General features: G+C 36.3%; 1 protein-coding gene across 8 annotated transcripts in view; it reads left to right on the plus strand.

Moving 5' to 3' along the window:
* ATAD2B (ATPase family AAA domain containing 2B) overlaps positions 1-14,703 on the plus strand; it is a 139,101-nt gene extending 124,398 nt beyond the window's left edge. For 7 of the 8 annotated variants that reach the window (XM_044926199.2, XM_044926198.2, XM_006050618.4 and 4 more), the window contains 5 exons: positions 881-1,018; positions 4,503-5,186; positions 7,717-7,844; positions 8,142-8,270; positions 11,243-14,703. In XM_044926199.2, coding sequence (XP_044782134.1) covers positions 881-1,018; positions 4,503-5,186; positions 7,717-7,844; positions 8,142-8,270; positions 11,243-11,284 — 1,121 coding nt within the window. In that variant the 3' untranslated portion in view covers positions 11,285-14,703. Of the gene's footprint in view, positions 1-880; positions 1,019-4,502; positions 5,187-7,716; positions 7,845-8,141; positions 8,271-8,495; positions 8,599-11,242 lie in introns of all 8 variants that reach the window. The other variant, XR_006543523.2, reaches the window with a different exon arrangement.
* Positions 14,704-17,865: the final 3,162 nt, after the last annotated feature.

Here is a 17,865-nt window from a genome sequence, read left to right on the forward strand (position 1 = left end):
AAGGCATTGGGAAGGAAAGAAAGAGGCAAAATTTAGCTGCCACATTACTGATTTAATGATTTAAAGAGATGCTAATACTACCAGTAGAGAGAGGGAATATATAAGGACAGGTCTTTTTGTGGGAAAAAGAGAAACCAGTTATTTTTAATTTGATCTATCTTTAGGATATGCAGTTGGTGATATCAAGTAGGCAGCTGATATAAATCAGGAGCTCAAGACAGTTTTGGACTAAAATGTGATTTGGGAATAATTATATAATGTCAGTAGAAGCTGAAGGCATGAATGATACTTGTGGTGGAAGATGTAGATTGAAGTGAGAAAAAAAGGGATTCCAGAGATAGTCCTTAGAAACTTGGATGGTAACACTAAAGACAGCATAGAAGAAAGAGATCTAGTAAAGAAAATTGAGATGGAACAGTTATTTTTATGAAGATCAATGCAGAAAAACCAAACTTACACAGTGTAGTGTAACAGCCAGCTTATATCAGATGGAAATGGTTTATATGAATGGGGTTTAGTAGCCCAGTATATGCTTATACTTTCTAAGATGGCAGAAATCATGACTTTTTGGCAATATATAATCTTATTGTCTTACAGTCATAAAAATGTGAAATGTATCCCTTTGCAAAATAAAGTGAGTCAACATGGGGCCCTTTGGGGATTAAGTGTAAATAAGCATGGCCTACCATTTTATTTTTATGATACGATATCTAGTTTCTTTCCCATCTTAAAACAAAAGGTACTGTTTTCATCCAAATTACAAACTGTCCAAGTATAATTAATGACTTTAAAACTCAGTATTTCAGACTTTTTTTTTTAACCTTGTTGGTTTATGTAGCTGGGAATATTTAAATAGGTATTGCTTATCTTCTGCTTGCAGGCTTATCGGTAACAGCAGAACAAATAAATCCTCATGGTACTGGAGCTCGAAAGACAGAAACTAGAGTTGAAGAGGCATTTCGGCACAAACAAAGAAATCCAATGGATGTCTGGCACAGTTCTGCAAATAAATGTGCATGTGAGTATTTGAGATCTTGTTATCCAGCAGTGGGAACAACTGTGAATGAGGCAGAAGTGTTAGGAATTGGGCACATACACCAAAGGGCTGCCAGGAGCTTGTGGGGTAAGATGCTGAATCAGTATATTTCTTTAACCTTATTTACTTTTTTTTCTATCTCTGTTCAGTGCTTGCTGTTGTAATTGAACTAGATTTAACTATTTTCAGCTTTAAACTTTGGGTTTTGGAAAGAGATATGGAGCCAGTAGATTATTATCCACCCCACCTTCAACCCCTTGCTGTATAGTATGCAGGGTGCTCTCATTATGGTGGGAAATGGAAACTGTGGTGTAAGAGAGTGCCTAAATTGACAGCAGGAAGTTGATTTTTCTGAGAAAAATCTGTTCAGCTTTCTTTTTCTGGTTTTGTTTAAGTGAGATGTATTTATTTATTTTTCTTCTGTTTGTTTTGTTTTCTTTTGTTTGTTTTGTAAGTGAGGTGTATTTAGAAGGGGAAAATTCAGTGTTCTATGTTTTCCTCACTTTTCCTTATTCATGGTGATCTGTAAAAATTTCTAAAAGACAAATGTTAATAAACACAGCATCTTCCTAATGTAATCTTTATGTTTCACTAAAGATGGCCATCTTTGAATTGTGTATGCTATTCTTCTGATATAAAGGTGGTAATTCTGCTCTGGCTGTCAGTAAAGATGGCCATAATAAGTTCTTCCACCAGTGGCATTGAAGTTGAATGAATGAACCAGACTCAGTTTTGTTTTTTTTTAATCTTGTCCTCTTTGTGATAAATGGCATTCATGTGTGAGAAAATTTGAAGGAGTTAATGGTGCATTTCGTCCTAGGAAGCTGATTAAGCTATTTGTCCTGGTTGTACCTTGAATCGTGACCTGGATTATCTAACATAACACTCTAATTTAAATGTTGAAATCCTTACATTCTCTGCAACTGATAAAAATATTTACCCACTAAAATATATTGAACATTGCTTCAGCAGTTTTAATTTTCTATAAGTGTTAAAATGTTTTTTAATCTACAAATGTGAGTTTTGTTTTCTCTGACCAGTAGATGGCATATGTGACTCATCATTTGACTATTTTATATTATGTTACTTAAATTAGTATGTCTAAATCTCCCTATGGAAGAGTTGCTTTCCTAAGGTCTTAGTTTTGGGAACAAGCTCAGAGATGCTATAAAACTTGATTTTAAAGACTGTGCCTCTAAATGGGCTTTTCACACAAAGTACCCCTGAAAAAGGTGATAGAGCAGTGACTGAAACAAAAATCTTGATTCTTGTGGCACATATATAACCAATTTCTCTTATTTGACCAAAATCTCACTAAGTATTAGAAGTGATTATAAAAAGACGGGGAAAATATCTCTAGTTTGACCTCCCCATAAATAAGAACATTTTCTTTTGTCTGGGATGAAAGCATTAGAAGTAAACTTGCTTCAGAAAGGTTCCTAGCTTTTGCTTAGGGTACGAGTACATATCAAATAATTGAGCTGGCTCTTGATCGAGCAGGGTCCAGCCTCCTGGCTTTAGTGCTACATGACCTAGTGAGGAAAGGAAAAGGGAACCTCTTGTCACTTTGGTTGTTGGAGAATAAGCAAGGACACAATGTCAGGAGTGACTGGTCAGGTAGAAAAGCCTAACGGTTCCACATTTTAGAGAAAGAGCAAGCTGAATACTTTTCTTTCACTTTTAATATGGACTGGGTTAATCTTTCATATAAGTAATGGAATGCTTATGAATGCTCATCACTTTAGCCTGTGCTTTTAAAAGTAGATTAATATAGAAATTTCATCTCCAATTACCCTGTAACTGTAAATTGTAAAAATAGAAATAGAGGGGGAAACGAATGGAGAGATGATTGCAATGATAGTACAGTTTTGAGGGCAAAATAAATTTTGAGCCAAGTCACTAGATACCTTGAATTTTGGAAATGATTTTAGAAACCTTTGGTAGATTTATTCTTAGATCAGAAAGAAGAGTAACATTTATGACAATTTGTCATATATATTACCTTGGTGTCTTTATAAGACTTAGTAAGGATTAAAGATGAAAGGGTGAAAAAAGTATATAAACACACTATGTGCTGTTGATACATTATGATCTTTATCCATTAAAAGATCTTTATCCATTTTTTCCTAGAAAAGTGTGCACATACATAATAATGTTTTAGAATTGTTTTAATGGATAAAGATCACAAGTTCATATTAAGTGCTGATGTAAAGAAATGAGGGTTGTTTTAAGACCATATTCCCTTCTATTTGTCTTTCAGCAGCAATTTTAAAACTGTGGATTAAACATTCTCCACTTAGTGGCCCATATTTGCATTTTCTTTTTAAAATGTCTTTGCCCAGAAAGCTTTCAACATTGACATATTAAAAATATATATTATCTCTTTTTAAACTAAGCCAGATTTGACATTATTTTTATAGCCTTGGAAAAAATGAATTACTTTTACTCTGATGGCTTTCAACTAATATTCAGAATCCAGTGGTAGACGTCAGAAGTAATAGGTCTCTAGCTTAACTAGTTTGCTTCAATAACTTTTATATTTAAATTTCTTCATGCAAGTGTCCCACATTGCAAAATAAAAGTTAACTTTTCATTTTAGGGACAATGGGATCGACTTGCACAACCAGCTACCTTTGATAAATAATATGGGAAATAAATATTCCTATGTCCATCATGACCTGGAAGTACCAGCTATCTACTGATAAAACTCTTGATAGTTTCTAACACCAAAGAGTATAGTCCCTGCAACTTTTGTAGGTCTCTCACTTTATATAACTGACCAAATATTTATTTTCAGTGTTTATTAATGTTGTTATTGTTGCCTTGATAGCAGAGGACTTGTTTTCTGCATATTTTCCAATAACAACTTTGCAAGAAATTGATCCTGCTAGGAGAAACATTTGTGGTAGAAGGCTAACAGGTGGCTAACCACATTGTCTGTCTAAACTTCTTAGGAAAGGAGAGGCAGTAGAGATACCTATAACTTTTGTCTCTTCACATATTCGATCATATCTTAATTTCTTTTATGGTTTAAGAGCTTTTGGGAGATCTTGCTGGCAAAGCACTCATTTTCCTGGTGGAAATCCAGGACTGTAGTCCCAAACCTTCCAGGCAGCCTGGTAATATGACCATTTCCTAAATGTATAGTGTGCTTGGCCTTTGGGTGTTAAGAATTAGGAAAAGCAATAAAGTAGGATCTAGGGCAGTCATAAAGAGTGAGTGCTTAGTCAACTCATGCAGGAAATAAATTAAAAATATTTTCATTTGTCAGAGCTCATCCCTGACATCATATCCATTTTGTAGGTGTGAAGATTAGTCAGCATGGCTGCCAAGAGCTAAGTAGTTTTGGTCTCTGTGTTATGGTAGGGTGGGTTTACTTTCTTTTGGATCTTATTTAATAAACACTTGTGAAACAAGCATTGCACCTACAAGTTCTACATATCTTTTTCCCTTCTTTGTAAAATAGTTCGAGTTCGGAGAAAATCACGGCGGCGATCACAGTGGGGTAAAGGAATTATTAAGAAAAGGAAAGTCAATAATTTAAAAAAAGATGAAGAGGACACCAAATTTACTGACTATGAGAATCATATGGAGGACAGGAAATTGCTCGAAAATGGAGAGTTTGAGGTAAGCACTGACTGCCATGAAGAAAATGGAGAAGAGACTGGAGACTTATCTATGACCAATGATGAATCATCCTGTGACATCATGGACATGGACCAGGGGCAGAGGCTTAACAATGGAGCAAGCACAAAAGAGAACTTTGCATCTACTGAAGAGGAAAGTTCAAATGAGTCTCTACTCATCAACAGCAGCAGTTCTCTAAATCCAGAACAGACATCTCGGAAAGAGCCTTTCCTTAAAGAAGGCTGTCTAAATGGTGAGGCCTCCACAGACAGTTTTGAAGGAATACCAGTTCTGGAGTGTCAGAATGGCAAAGCTGAAGTAGTTTCTTGCTGTGGCAGTGGAGATAAATGTAGTTCTGAACAAAAGACTCTCCTGGAGGACCACTCAAAAGAAAAACCAGAAACTTCAAATGAAAATCATGGAGATGATCCTGAGAAACTAGAGGCACTGGAATGTAGCACTAACGAGAAGTTAGAGCCTGGCCCTGATGTAGAGGTTAAAGATGCAGAACTGGATAAAGAAGGTAGAGCTAATGTTTTAAAATTTTCCCTGAGGTTTTAAACTGCAGAGTTAATTACATGCATATTTTATCTGGTCCCCAGTAGCAATAGTTGATGAATAATTATACCCATTTGAGAATTTGTTGCAGTTTTCACCCCTTTTCCTAGAAAAGTGTACACACACATAATAAATTTTGGTGTATGTTTTAGAGGGTTTATTGTCCAGAAGGCATTTTTTCCTGGCTGCTTCCTCTTTGTGCTCCTGTCTGTTTATTGTCCCTTTACTAATGGATTTATGACTAAAAGCTGAATAAATCCACAGTTGTTAAGAGGATGGAATTTCTGACAGAAGGATTATTGGGATGGGGTGAGAGGTAGGTGAGAAGACTTGGATGCTATGGCAGTGTGGTATGTCAGAGTCATATAAACCCACATTATATTTCCACTGTTGTTTATTATAATCATGTGACTCTGAGTTAGTTGCTTGTATTCTCTGGCTCTGCGTCTTTCCATCTTCTGAATTAAACTTCAGGGTGGTATCACTGCAGGGATTAAATAAGTCTTGTATGTTAATTGCCTCTCCTGGTATCTGGCACATCCTAAGGTATATTCATGCCAGGCAGTCACTGTCAGTTGAATCTGAAGGGTGTTAATCTAGAGGCACTGTTGCTTTATAAACCAGTGGTGGAAGAAAGCAGCAGAATCCTCACTGTCAAAGTGACTTGATTCTTGCCGAGTCAGAGCTCTCTGCCCACTCCTGACTTCCCTTGGATATGTGATTCCTGAAGAAGCAGTGGATGGGGGAGTTGAGGGTTTCTGGCCCTGCTTTGCTATTTATCATGATTCTTTAGCCCGTGGTGGGGTGGGGTGTATTAAGAGACAGACCTACCCTGTTCAGTGTGCATTTCCTTCCTAAACAGGTAACTTGTCTTGCGCTTGATTATCTTGAAATTGTATTGTGCTCTCTAAATTGTGTGGACTATATGGTGTTAGCCTGGGATTTGGGCTCTGTGAGAAAAGTTTTTTAATGCCAGTTTATTTGAGCTATCCAGAAGAATTAGAGTAGGATGGTATTGTTCAAAGTCTTAGAATTCTTTTAATGGATAAAGAGAAAGGTACAGATTTATGCTGCCTCTTGAAAATTTTTAATATTTAATAGTAGAAAGCAGTTTTAGAAGCATTATTTATCTGGGCTATCATATAGACCAAACTTAAAAAATGTGTTGAAGCTAGAATTAAGTAATGAATGGGACAATGTGGGGAAAAGGGAGAGACTCCTGTTATGAGGCAGAATGGGTGAGTGGGTGGGGGAGCTTTGTAATGCTACTTCACTATGAGATTTTAGTAAGCTTACAGAAAAGGTTTAAATGAATATTATGTTCAGCTAACAGCTTTAAAAGTATTTGCTGTGTAAAAGCGTCACCTGAAGTTTTCATTTGTAAGTGCCCAGGGCAATGTAACCTAGTGCAGTAGTCCCTAACTCAGGTTCTTGGACCCCCTAGACGTCCATGGGTGTAATATGGTCTTAACAAAACTCCTAGCATATGTTAATCGAACTGGTTTTTCATATGTTAATTGAACTAGGTTTTCAGTCTAAAGGCTGTCTTTAATATAAAATTTCTCTGATACATCAGGGTATGTGTTTTTGAAGGCAACGTCTTGGTTCTTTTATTTTTTATATAGCAGGCATTGATGAGAAAGAATTGTTTAAAGACTTGGGAATAAGAGGACTAATGCAGGAGGGAGGAGAAAGATTCTCCTTAGTTTCCCAGAACATGGGCCAGGTCCTGTATAAGAAATGGTCCAAGTTTGTCCTTGTGGCCCCCTACCCGTGCCCGTCTCTTCTTTAGAGTACTCCTACTCAGAGTGCATAGGGCTTGATGGTCTGCCTACCCTCCCTACCCCTCAGAGTGCCTGGTGCAGTCAAATTATACTTAGCTGCCTCCGAATTTCTGTTTTTTTCAGTATGGTTGGTCTTAGGAGGGAGGAAAGTAATTAAATTATATTAATTTACTCGAAGGTAGTAGGAAAAGACACTAGACCTTTTGCCTTTTTAATGGGCTTATATTTTTAAGAGAAAATATTGTATAACATAGGCAGTATAACAGAAAAATAAGAAATTTCAGGCAATGTTGAGGAAAATGTTTTGCTTTGGGAGGCAGATATGAAGCGGGTTGGCCTTACTTTATGTTAGCATCTGCTTTTCTATGCTTCCTTTTCTTCTAGTTCTGAAAGCTCCACACTTTAAAATGATTATCATACAGAGAGTGAAGATAGTTTATAAGTCACTACTTAGAGCTGAAGATTGCTTTTATCTCCCTTTCAGTGGATACGTTTGTTAGATGATATTCTGGTATGACTTGGCTTTCATAGTTGTGGTTTAGTCCTCTTTAACTTGGGTTTCTTAGTCTTACCTCAAAAAACCATTTACTACTTGAAGAATAATATCCTTATTCCAAAAAGGATTTGTGGTGGGTAAAAGAATTTATAATAGTTTAAGCCTGATTTTTATTAACTTTTATTTGCTGCAGTGCATTTTTCTTTCAATTTTAGGTGCTTCTAAAGTAAAGAAATATCGTAAGTTAATTTTAGAACAGGCAAAAACAACAAGCCTGGAACTGGTTCCAGAAGAGCCATCTGAGCCTGTGCCACCTCTTATAGTTGATCATGAGAGATTGAAGGTAAGCCTAGCTCTTCCTGGGAAGTTTTAAATGAATGGAAATAAGTTTTAGTAATTTTTTCCTTGAACCTTGGAATATGAGTACTCTAGGGCTTCTAATGAAAAAGAGTTGTTTGTGTTTTGAGGGGTTTAGAAATATGAGAATGTTCTTGGTAATAAACTAAGCCCTGGAATCTTCTAAACTAAGGGGTCAGGTTTACACCATAGCATGTGGTACCTGTTGCCTAGCATTTGAATAGTACTGTTTCATTCTGAACAATGAAATCAAACTTCATTTTATTCTTTTAATTTTTCTTAGAAATTGCTTGATTTGTTGGTAGATAAAAGCAACAATCTGGCAGTTGATCAACTTGAGAGATTATATTCTCTTCTTAGTCAGTGCATCTACCGTCACCGTAAAGATTATGACAAATCACAACTTGTAGAGGTAAGTGTTTAGTTCATCTGGAGAATAAATAAATATGTGCTGTTACTTGTCACAAAGTAAAGAGAAAACAAAGTTATTTTATTTTGAATTTTTCGCCAAGTAACTGAAGAGTGATTTGAAGATTTAAGATTAAGATGAATCATGAAGAGTTATAAAAATAACCTCTTTGTACCCTTTTGTCTCAGAACAGAAGTAATCTGGGTTTCTTTGTTTATCAAAACACAGAAATCCATGGTTGGCAGACACACGGAATAACATGGCGCAGTTCTCCCCTCCCTTGCTTCTCGGCGACTTCACAGATGATGCATATCACGTGGGCCTGTTGAATGTGAGCTGGCCTCACAGTCCATGTTACCACTACTCTCTAGGCAGCCACTACTGGTTAAAAGGAGTTGGTGTGGGCCATGAGACCTATTGGCCACCCTAGTAATGACTGGAAGAGAACTTAAAAGTCATCTCATTTAATCAGATCTAGTCCTTGTGAAACAGCCACATGAGTGGTTGTCCTTATGCTTGAATACCATAGAAGTGAGCCATTCCCCTTCTAGACAGCTCTGGGCCATAAGAAAATTTCTTATAAATATGAGCTTATATCTTTTTTCATATAATTTATATCATTAAGTCACTCTTCTGCTTTTTGAGGTCATCTGAGCAAATGTGAATGCAAAAAATGAATAAGACAAAAGTCTCTGTTCTCAAGGAACATTTTTAGTATGTTAAAGGTTTATGTGTAGAGGATGTGCCTATTCTGCATGTGTAATAAGGAATACAGGCATATCTTGCTTTATTGTCCTATGCACATACTGAAGTTTTTGCAAATTGAAGATTTGTGGCAACACCTCCATTTTGCAACAGCATTTGCTCACTTTGTGTTTCTGTGTTACATTTTGATAATAGTTGCAGTATTTCAAACATTTTCATTATTATATTATGGTGATCTGTGATTAGTGATCTTTGATGTTACTGCAAAAAGATTATGACTTTCTGAAGGCTCAGATGATGGTTAGCATTTTTTTCCCACAAATTTTAAAATGTTAAAAAAATTAAGGTGTGTACATTGTGTTTTAGACATAATGCCATTACACAGTGCAGTGTAAACACAACTTTTATTTGCACTGGGAAACTAAAAAATTTATATAACTGCCTTTGTTTTTTGTCTGGAAGGCAGTGTCTCCAGGGTATGCCTGTATTGGGTTTCCCAGGTGGCTCAGTGGTAAAGAATCTGCCTGCAGTGCGGGAGATGCAGGTTCAATCCCTGTGTCAGGAAGATCCTTTGGAGAAGGAAATGGCAACCCACTCCAGTATTCTTGTCTGGAAAATCCCTGGTGGGCTACACAATCCATGGGGTCAAAAGCGAGTCAGATACAACTCAGCAACTAAACAACAACAACGCCTGTATTATACTTGAATCAAAGCAAGGGTACACTTAAAAGTTATTTTGTAATCATATTTTTCTGTCACATTTTTATGAATCTGTACCAACCTTATATAATAATGTAGAAACTATATAACAGGAAAGCAAAAATGAAAAAATAAAAACATCACCCACATACCACCATCTGGAGGAAACTAATCATTGTTAATCTCTTAGAATATCTTCCATCCTTTAAAAATGTCTAGATGTACATAACATGTATATAAGTATGAATGTGTATTTAAAAGTTGGGATAGTATTGTATATTCTGTTTCATAACTGGACTTTTCTCCTACTCAGTAACATATGATGAAACATTTAGCAGGAGTAATTCTGATTGATCATTTATATAACCTTTTGATTAGATGATAATCTGTTAGTATACCTTATTAGTTCTGTAGAGATGTAGGATATAATTTCTTTGGAGGTGTTTTGGGTGGTGCAGTGGTAAAGAATCCACCTGCCAAAGCAGAGGCACAAGAGATGGGGGTTTGATCCCTGGGTTGGGAAGATCCTTGGAGTAGGAAGTTGCAACCTGCTCTAGTATTCTTGGCTGGAAAATCCCATGGACAGAGAAGCCTGATGGGCTATAGTCCATGGGATCGCAAAGAGTCAGACATGACTGAGCACACACACATTTATTTTTCGTAAAGAGGGAAAAGAAAACCAGTTGTCTTAGATGTATTTGGCATTTGCCTATCTGAATGTAATGTGTGGGGTAGAGTTCTTTACTTTTTTTAAATTCTAGAACTTCTTTGTTCACATGATGATATTTGATTATCATGAATGGACTGAATACTCTTCAGCAGTGAAACATTTTTCAGTCTGGGTCTTGGAACCATATAATCTTGGGGCCTCATTTAGGAGGGAAGGAAATCTATAGCAGAATCACCAGTGAGTGGCATTCCTGGGGGTGGTGGCATTGACTCTTCCTGGCTTTTTTTTTCCTTTCTAAATTTCAACTCTAATTGAAGTGAACAGCCTTGGTAACAAGGTGCATTCTACTTTGGGTACAAGTTTTACTATATGGAATAGATTAATTTTGCTTTGGGAGTTGAATATAATGAGGACTTCCCTGGTGGCTCACATGGTAAAGAATCTGCCTGGAATGCTGGAGACCCAGGTTCAATTCTTGGGCCGAAAAGGTCCCCTGGAGAAGGAAATAGCAACCCACTCCATAATGAGTAGGGAAGTGTGTAGGCTTTGGAGTGAGGCTACCTGTATTTAAATCCTGACTCTGTATTCAAATTTTGACTCTGCTATTTACTTCCTGGCAAATTATTTATATGTGCAAATTTATTAATAAAATATCTGGTATAATAAGAACTCGTTGCTAGCGTCATCCTCATTAGTCTAAATGTAAAATAGGAGGCATTTGGAAATGTCTAGAGCAGATAGTCTTACACAGTAACTATAGTATTATAATCAGGAATATATTTAAAGCTTAACTTTGTATCTAAAATTCTTTCTTGAGAAAGTTGATTTGAAGTGAATTTTTCCGTAATGCTTTTGTATTTCCTTTAATAGGTAACTTGTACTTTTTTCCTCCCCCTTATAGGAGATGGAAAGAACAGTTCATATGTTTGAGACATTCCTATGAACCTTTCAAGAAGAGTGGTTTATCCCCTCCAATCTGCTCCTGACAGAGCAGTCTTCTGAGCCATTCAATTTCAAATTGCACCAATTAACGTGCAGAGCCTTGGTGTAAAGTGCTCTCTCACTCATTCTTTCTCTCTGTTGAATTTGGTGCTATTGTCTCAGGTACCTGAAACCAACCAGCCTACAAGAACCAAACAGAACTTCAGAAACATGTTGTATTTTCCACAAATAAAAAATACAACCCCACAGATTGGAGATTTTGGTGCTACAGAAACTGCTCTCACTTCTGCTCCTCTTTTTGTGCACTCTTTTTTGGAGATTTGTCTCTTAGGGAGCAGACCAGCAAATTTGAGGAAACTGGATGGGGCAGTTCTTACTGTGTTGAATTGTTTAAAAAGTGGGCAACCTGTTCCTTTCCCTCTCCTTTCTACCCCTTTTATCATATTTGTTTTATTTTTTTCTCTGGGTAATGGACTAAAGCCTGTTTTGAAATTGGCTATGGTACATTCTGGTGGGAAACTGAAGAAACTGGATGAAATTAGATTAGGCTCTTTAGAACTGCCTTTAATGTGCCTTTTTATTCATTTGAGAAAGGATAAGGCTAAACACAAGGATGGGCTTGTTTGTAGCAAATGAATTAAAATGTTTTCTTTGGTCACAACCCTGAAAATAAGTTTTGATACTCTGTATCATTAAGAGGCAGCCAGTGATTTGGTATGAAATGCCTATATTGCTTTTAAAACTCAATCAAGAAAGTTGTTAAGCTACAAAATATACTAAAAATGGTAAGTTTTCCTGTATGGTTTGTTTCTGTTTAAGAAACATGTGATGAAGCAACAACAACAAAAAATAATACACAATCCATAAAAAAAAAAAAAACCACACTCTTTTTGGTATGGATGACAATGATGGTCAGAAAATAGAACTGCCTTCTGTTTTCTTCTATCAGTGGTAATTTAATGGATATTCATGTTTGAGTTCCCAGAGAAGAATGATTTTCATGTATAGCAAATTATTACTGTTTTGGTTTAAAGCCAGGACTTGCCAAATGGAAAGAAAAGAGGAATTTTTGTCTAGGAGCTCCATAAAATTCTTTTTCAGTATGCATAGTTGCAAGTGAGCTCTGGTATGGTCCTTGAATAACAGTATTAATATTTAAATCCCTCATCATAAGCTTACCTTCACAACTAACTATTCATTTTGATCGGAACCCATTTTGGATCTTGTTGAGCGATTTCTGTGACTTGTACTTATCTAAAATTAATTATGGATTACTAGTTTTACAAAAACTTTCTACAAAGTCAGAGACACAGTCTAGGCAGTTGCAAAGAGGCAAAAGGAGTGCAGTGACTTTTTTATCAGATGATTTTTAAACAAAAAAGTAGAAAATTTTGACAAGTTGGCTTGATACCTTCGTTCATTATAGCCGTTAGCTGCACAGGTGTGTCTTTCCAATATATGCAACACATGTAGTTTGGGTTTTAGAGCAAATGGTCTTGGACTACTGCAGAGATACTGAGCTACCTCAGCTTTTTGTATTTTAGTTACCAACGGTGTCTACAGAGTTCTGTATTCACTTTGCCACCGTTTACATGCTGAAGCTAAGGTACTTGTCTCCTCGTCTCTGGCTTCGTAGGGTGCTGGATGCCAGTGCAGAAAGCACGCTTTGGCCAAGGCTACTGCAGTAATCTTAAGTGCTTCTTTGCATTTACATGAACATTTTACGCTTTCTAACTCTAGTTTAATTTTAAAATAATGCCACTTGTTTTCTTTATACCTATGAACTTTTCATGATATTCAGTTAGTCATATAATTCAAGATGCTACCCGTGTAGACACACTGTATTTTTAAGGTGGGCAAGTGCGATTAACGATGAACCAATTTTAAAGGGGAGGTCATTTGAAACCTCTAATTTGATTACTGGGAGGATTTTCATGCTTTCTTTAGTATTTATTACCATCATACCAGTTCAAGCTATTTTACTGTCTAATACATTAGCATTTTGTATTTTGATGGAAATTGTTACAGAATTTAAAAATTTGATGAAATAAGATGTAGCAGATTTTTTGTAGCAAGTTTCTGGTAAAAGGGTTTTTTGCAAGTCTCAGGTTCTTGCTGCACTATTTTTCTTTAAATATTTATTCCAGTTACTCTAATTCAGAAGCATTCTGTTCAAGTAACAGCAGCACTTGTGAATGGAAAAAAAAAATGCACATGTTCTTAGTAAGTTACTAAATTTGTACAGGTTAAGGTTTTAGCCATCAGTGAGTTTGACAAGGGAAATTTATTTATGTTCAGCATTAAAATGCTTCTAAAAGATCAAATTTTTTAATTTTAACCTTGATAGAGATAAGAGAAATAGGAGGCAACCTCAGTATGATAGGATCTGCCACTCTGAACAGTTTAGGTCTTAAAGAGAAAGCCAGTCTAATGCCAAGGGGAGAAAAATGAGCTGAAATTGTACTAACTCCTCTGGCCCCTTTCCCCCTGCAAAAGAAACACGCTATACCAGTTTTGCTGACTTTACAGCTATCTGGTGGTTCTAGAATTTAAAGCAGCTTGTGAAATTATCCAAGCAGACTCAGTTTTGTTTACCTTTCTGTAAGTTCTTGATTTTTGCTGTATAGCATTGGCAAAAACATGTACAAATTGACCTCTGTTCTTATTTCCTATTGTGAGCATTATACATTAGCTCCTGTGTAAAACCTTGCTCCCAGATGACTAAAATGTGTATCACGGCCCAGCCCAACAATAGTTAATGCTCAGCTGTGGGGACCATAGGAGCTTTTGAAGACGATGGAACCGCACTAGGGTTGAAACTGATGGCTGTGGAGTTAATTGTGTTTTTGAGCTTGAATCTCACCTGTGATTAATTTTTTTTTGTTTAGTTTTGTTGTCCTTTCAGTACATTCTTTCAGGACTTGATTTTTCTCATATGCCAATGTATTTGTAGATTTACTGGATTTTATTTTTTAGGGAGTGGGGTGGTAATATCTTCCCATTTTTTGATTAAGTTGGTTCAGCTATGGTGCTATTCAGTAGGTATCTTCAGTGTCAGGTCCCGTAGCTGAATGCCATTGTTATTATAATTATTATTTGTAATCACATTGTAAGCTTGAATTTGGACTTGTACCAACATCTTTTGTATTTTGTACATTCGGTTATTTAGACTTTGGGAGTCCTCTTTGGTTTCATTCATGTATGTCTACTTTGTAGAGTAAGTAGACCTCCTCAACTATGGTCTATTTTGGGTTTGTAGTTTAATTTAGAATTGTGTTAAGTTGATGTTTTACATTTGACTTCATTTTACATTAGTTTGAAGTAAATTATTTAATTTTTGAATTCTGGAATTTTGAACATTTACTGTAATTTGTAATATAACTGCTGTGAAATACTTGAATAAAGATGACAAGAAAATCATGTCTTTCTTCAGCTTAATCATCATTACTGTTGGCTGCAAATGCAATGCTTTGTTTCTAGCTGAACTCATCTATTTTGCAGCTAGGGCATGTTGATGTTTATTAAGCACCCTGAAAATCTTGTTCTGTGATTCTTTTATATTTAGTCGCCCTAGGTATTTCTTAGCTTAAAGTTGAACTTTTTTCTGTTGAACAAGTGTAGTTTTAACTTCATAAGAAGATTGTCTAAAAGTTGTTTAGAATCAAATGGATTACTTCTGTGATTTGTTTTTCTCATTGGAAGACTATGCGACAATAGACGATCAGGTAGTATGGTTCACTTATTTTATAGTGCTCTTCTCTCTGATCACCTAGTTATTGGTGTGTTTTGAATAATAGATAGAATTTAAATGTGGAGAGAGATTTCACACCAGAATTTTATGGGGTTTATTGCTTTAAGTGAATAGAATGTACTTGGCTTTAGATTGCCCGTATTTCTGTTGTCTGGTGTATATGTATATTCCAAGGTTAGTATACTAATCTTCTTCTACATAAATCTTTAATTCCCCCCCCCCCCCATTTTTAAAGATCATAAAAAGGAACTGTTTGAATTTGTTTTTCTTGGTTTTGCAGATTAATTCTTACTTTTGATTGTTGTATGTATCAGAAGACTGATATTGATAAACTTGGGAAACAGACTTTTGAAAGTTTTATCTGAATGTTTAGATAAGGAGTTTATAATTGAATTTGAGTCTCAATCAAGTTTTGAGGGCCCCAGGGATGAAGTTGGGTTTATGTATGTAGTTTTAGTTTTCCACTGGACTCAAAACTACAGTAAAGTGAGAGACTAATCTTTAAGTATCTGCTTCATTTAGTCCTCACGCCCGAATACCTGAAAAGGTGTCTCTTGGCTATGTTTTAGAATACAAATTCTCTCTCTTTCCCACACAATCATGTCTGTTATGTGCTAGGCACTGAGTCAGAAATACGTGACATGATACAGGTGATATTCTCTGTCCTTTAGAAGCTTATAGTCTGCTAGGGGAAGTTGGTACAAATGCTAGTAGAAATGACTGAGTGGATTAAGGACTGTAACAGAGGATCGCAGTGCTGTTCATAGTTCTAAGAAGGGAATCAATTCTGTTTAGGAATGGGACAATGAGGAAGGTCTTCAGAGAGAGTTGGCATTTTATTAATATAGTTGGTGATGGACAGGGAGGCCTGGCATGCTGCGATTCATGGGGTCGCAAAGAGTCTGACATGACTGAGTGACTGAACTGAACTGAACTGAATATAAATAAATATTGGCAAATGTAAATAATATAAATATTTATTAATATTTGGCCTTTGCCTCTCTTTGACTTTTCTAGAGTCTAACCTTACTTTATCAAAATTTTTTCTTAGTTTCTTGTGACCCTTCGTATTAATATTGTATCACTTTATTCATGCCCATTCTATACCAATAGATATCCCTTATGGTATTTTTTCTCCTCAGAATTTAGCTGTATTTTGTATTGTGTAACATAGTAAATTACTAATGTTATGTAAAACTTAGTAATTTATTCATGTGGGAAAGGGGATACAAAAGAAGTATCATAATTTATATTCCCTGTAGGAATTTAAAACAATGCTGGACATATAGTAAATCTTTAACTTACTTTTTGGTTCAGTTGACATAGAAAGCTGAAACTTACCTAAATCATCCTTTCACAGATTCAACAAATATATAATAAGTGCCTACTATATGTTGCAGGAGCTAGAAATAAAGCAGCCAACAAAACAGAAAAAGTCCTTGTCCTCATGGAGCTTAAGTTCTTTTAGATATAATGTACCAGACTTCTGGCATAGTTAATCAGAGTTTGAACTGTTCTTTTTAAGTGTTCTTCTTTGTTTAAGCATTGAATGAAGCATTTTGTTGTTAAACATTTGCCAAGAAGTCTCCTTTTTCCTTTTCTTATATTTTTCATCTTGTGAATAAAACCTGGTCCATCAAGAATCCAAATCCTGTCATCCTAAATTTTCTCTTCCTTATGATGAATCTCATTGTAATCATGTGGTGTGTTCTGTTGATTTTTTTTTCCTCATTCTAAACTTGTCTCATATCCATCATGCCTTCTCCATCACCCCTTGTCCATCTTTATTGCAGCTGACTTAGTTTGGGCACTGATTCTTTAGTTTGGACTAGTGTAAAAGTCATCAGTTTGAGGGAACATAAACATGGGCAAGAACGTGTGTCTATGTTCAAGGAGATTGTCACAGCTTACTTATACAGCATTTACTAGCTGCCGGGGACTGTTGTGAATGTTTTATAAATACAAATAGAAACCATTTTAATCCTATGAGAGCCTTATGAGATAAGTGTTATTATTATCCTCATTTTACAGGCCAGGAAACTGAGACATAAAGTAATTTGCCCAAGGTCACACAGCCAGGATTCAAATGCTGGCAGTCTGACTCGAGTGGATGCTCTTAATCGCTATGCTTGACTTTTTGTGTGGGTAGACAGACACACACATACATCATTTCAGTATTATAAGTCATGTGTTGCAAATGAGTTCTGCATAAGGCACTATAGGTGTACAGAGGAGGAGCATGTAGCCAACCTGAGAAGCCTTCCTGAGAAACCCCATGCCTGAGCTGAGGCATTGGGCTAGGAAAGGCCTTCAGGCAGAAGGGACAACAGAAGCACAGATTGAGAAGTGAAATAGCATGACAGCTGCAGGGGATAGTACAAGCAGTTCTGTGTCACCACAGGTCAAAGTTTATTTAACACTTTTATTTGAGTGACTGCCACTTGCCAAGCCCAGTTCTTGGCATTAGAGTTACAGCTGAGGACAGGACAGGCAAGGTCCTGCTTCTCTTGGAGCTGACAGTTCAGTGGGCAAGGAGCAAAATAGATGTCATCTAGTAGTGGCGGATGTCTGGGTAACAGGAGGGTAGTAGTAATAGCAGACATCTGCATGTTAGGCCCCATTTTAAGAATTAACCATTTAATTACCACAGCAGTATATGAGGTAAGAACTGTCGCTTAAAGGGAAACTGAAATAAGGAGTTGGTTGAGCAACTTGCTCAAGGTTACACAGTTAATGAGTGTTAGCTGGGGTTTCTGCCTTGTGTGGCTTCAGAGCTTGGATTCTTACTGATCTATCATTAAGGTGGAAGAGAAATTCATTTTATGCAAGTT

The sequence above is a fragment of the Bubalus bubalis genome, chromosome 12 (genome assembly GCF_019923935.1).
Source record: "Bubalus bubalis isolate 160015118507 breed Murrah chromosome 12, NDDB_SH_1, whole genome shotgun sequence".
Taxonomy (NCBI): Eukaryota; Metazoa; Chordata; class Mammalia; order Artiodactyla; family Bovidae; genus Bubalus; species Bubalus bubalis.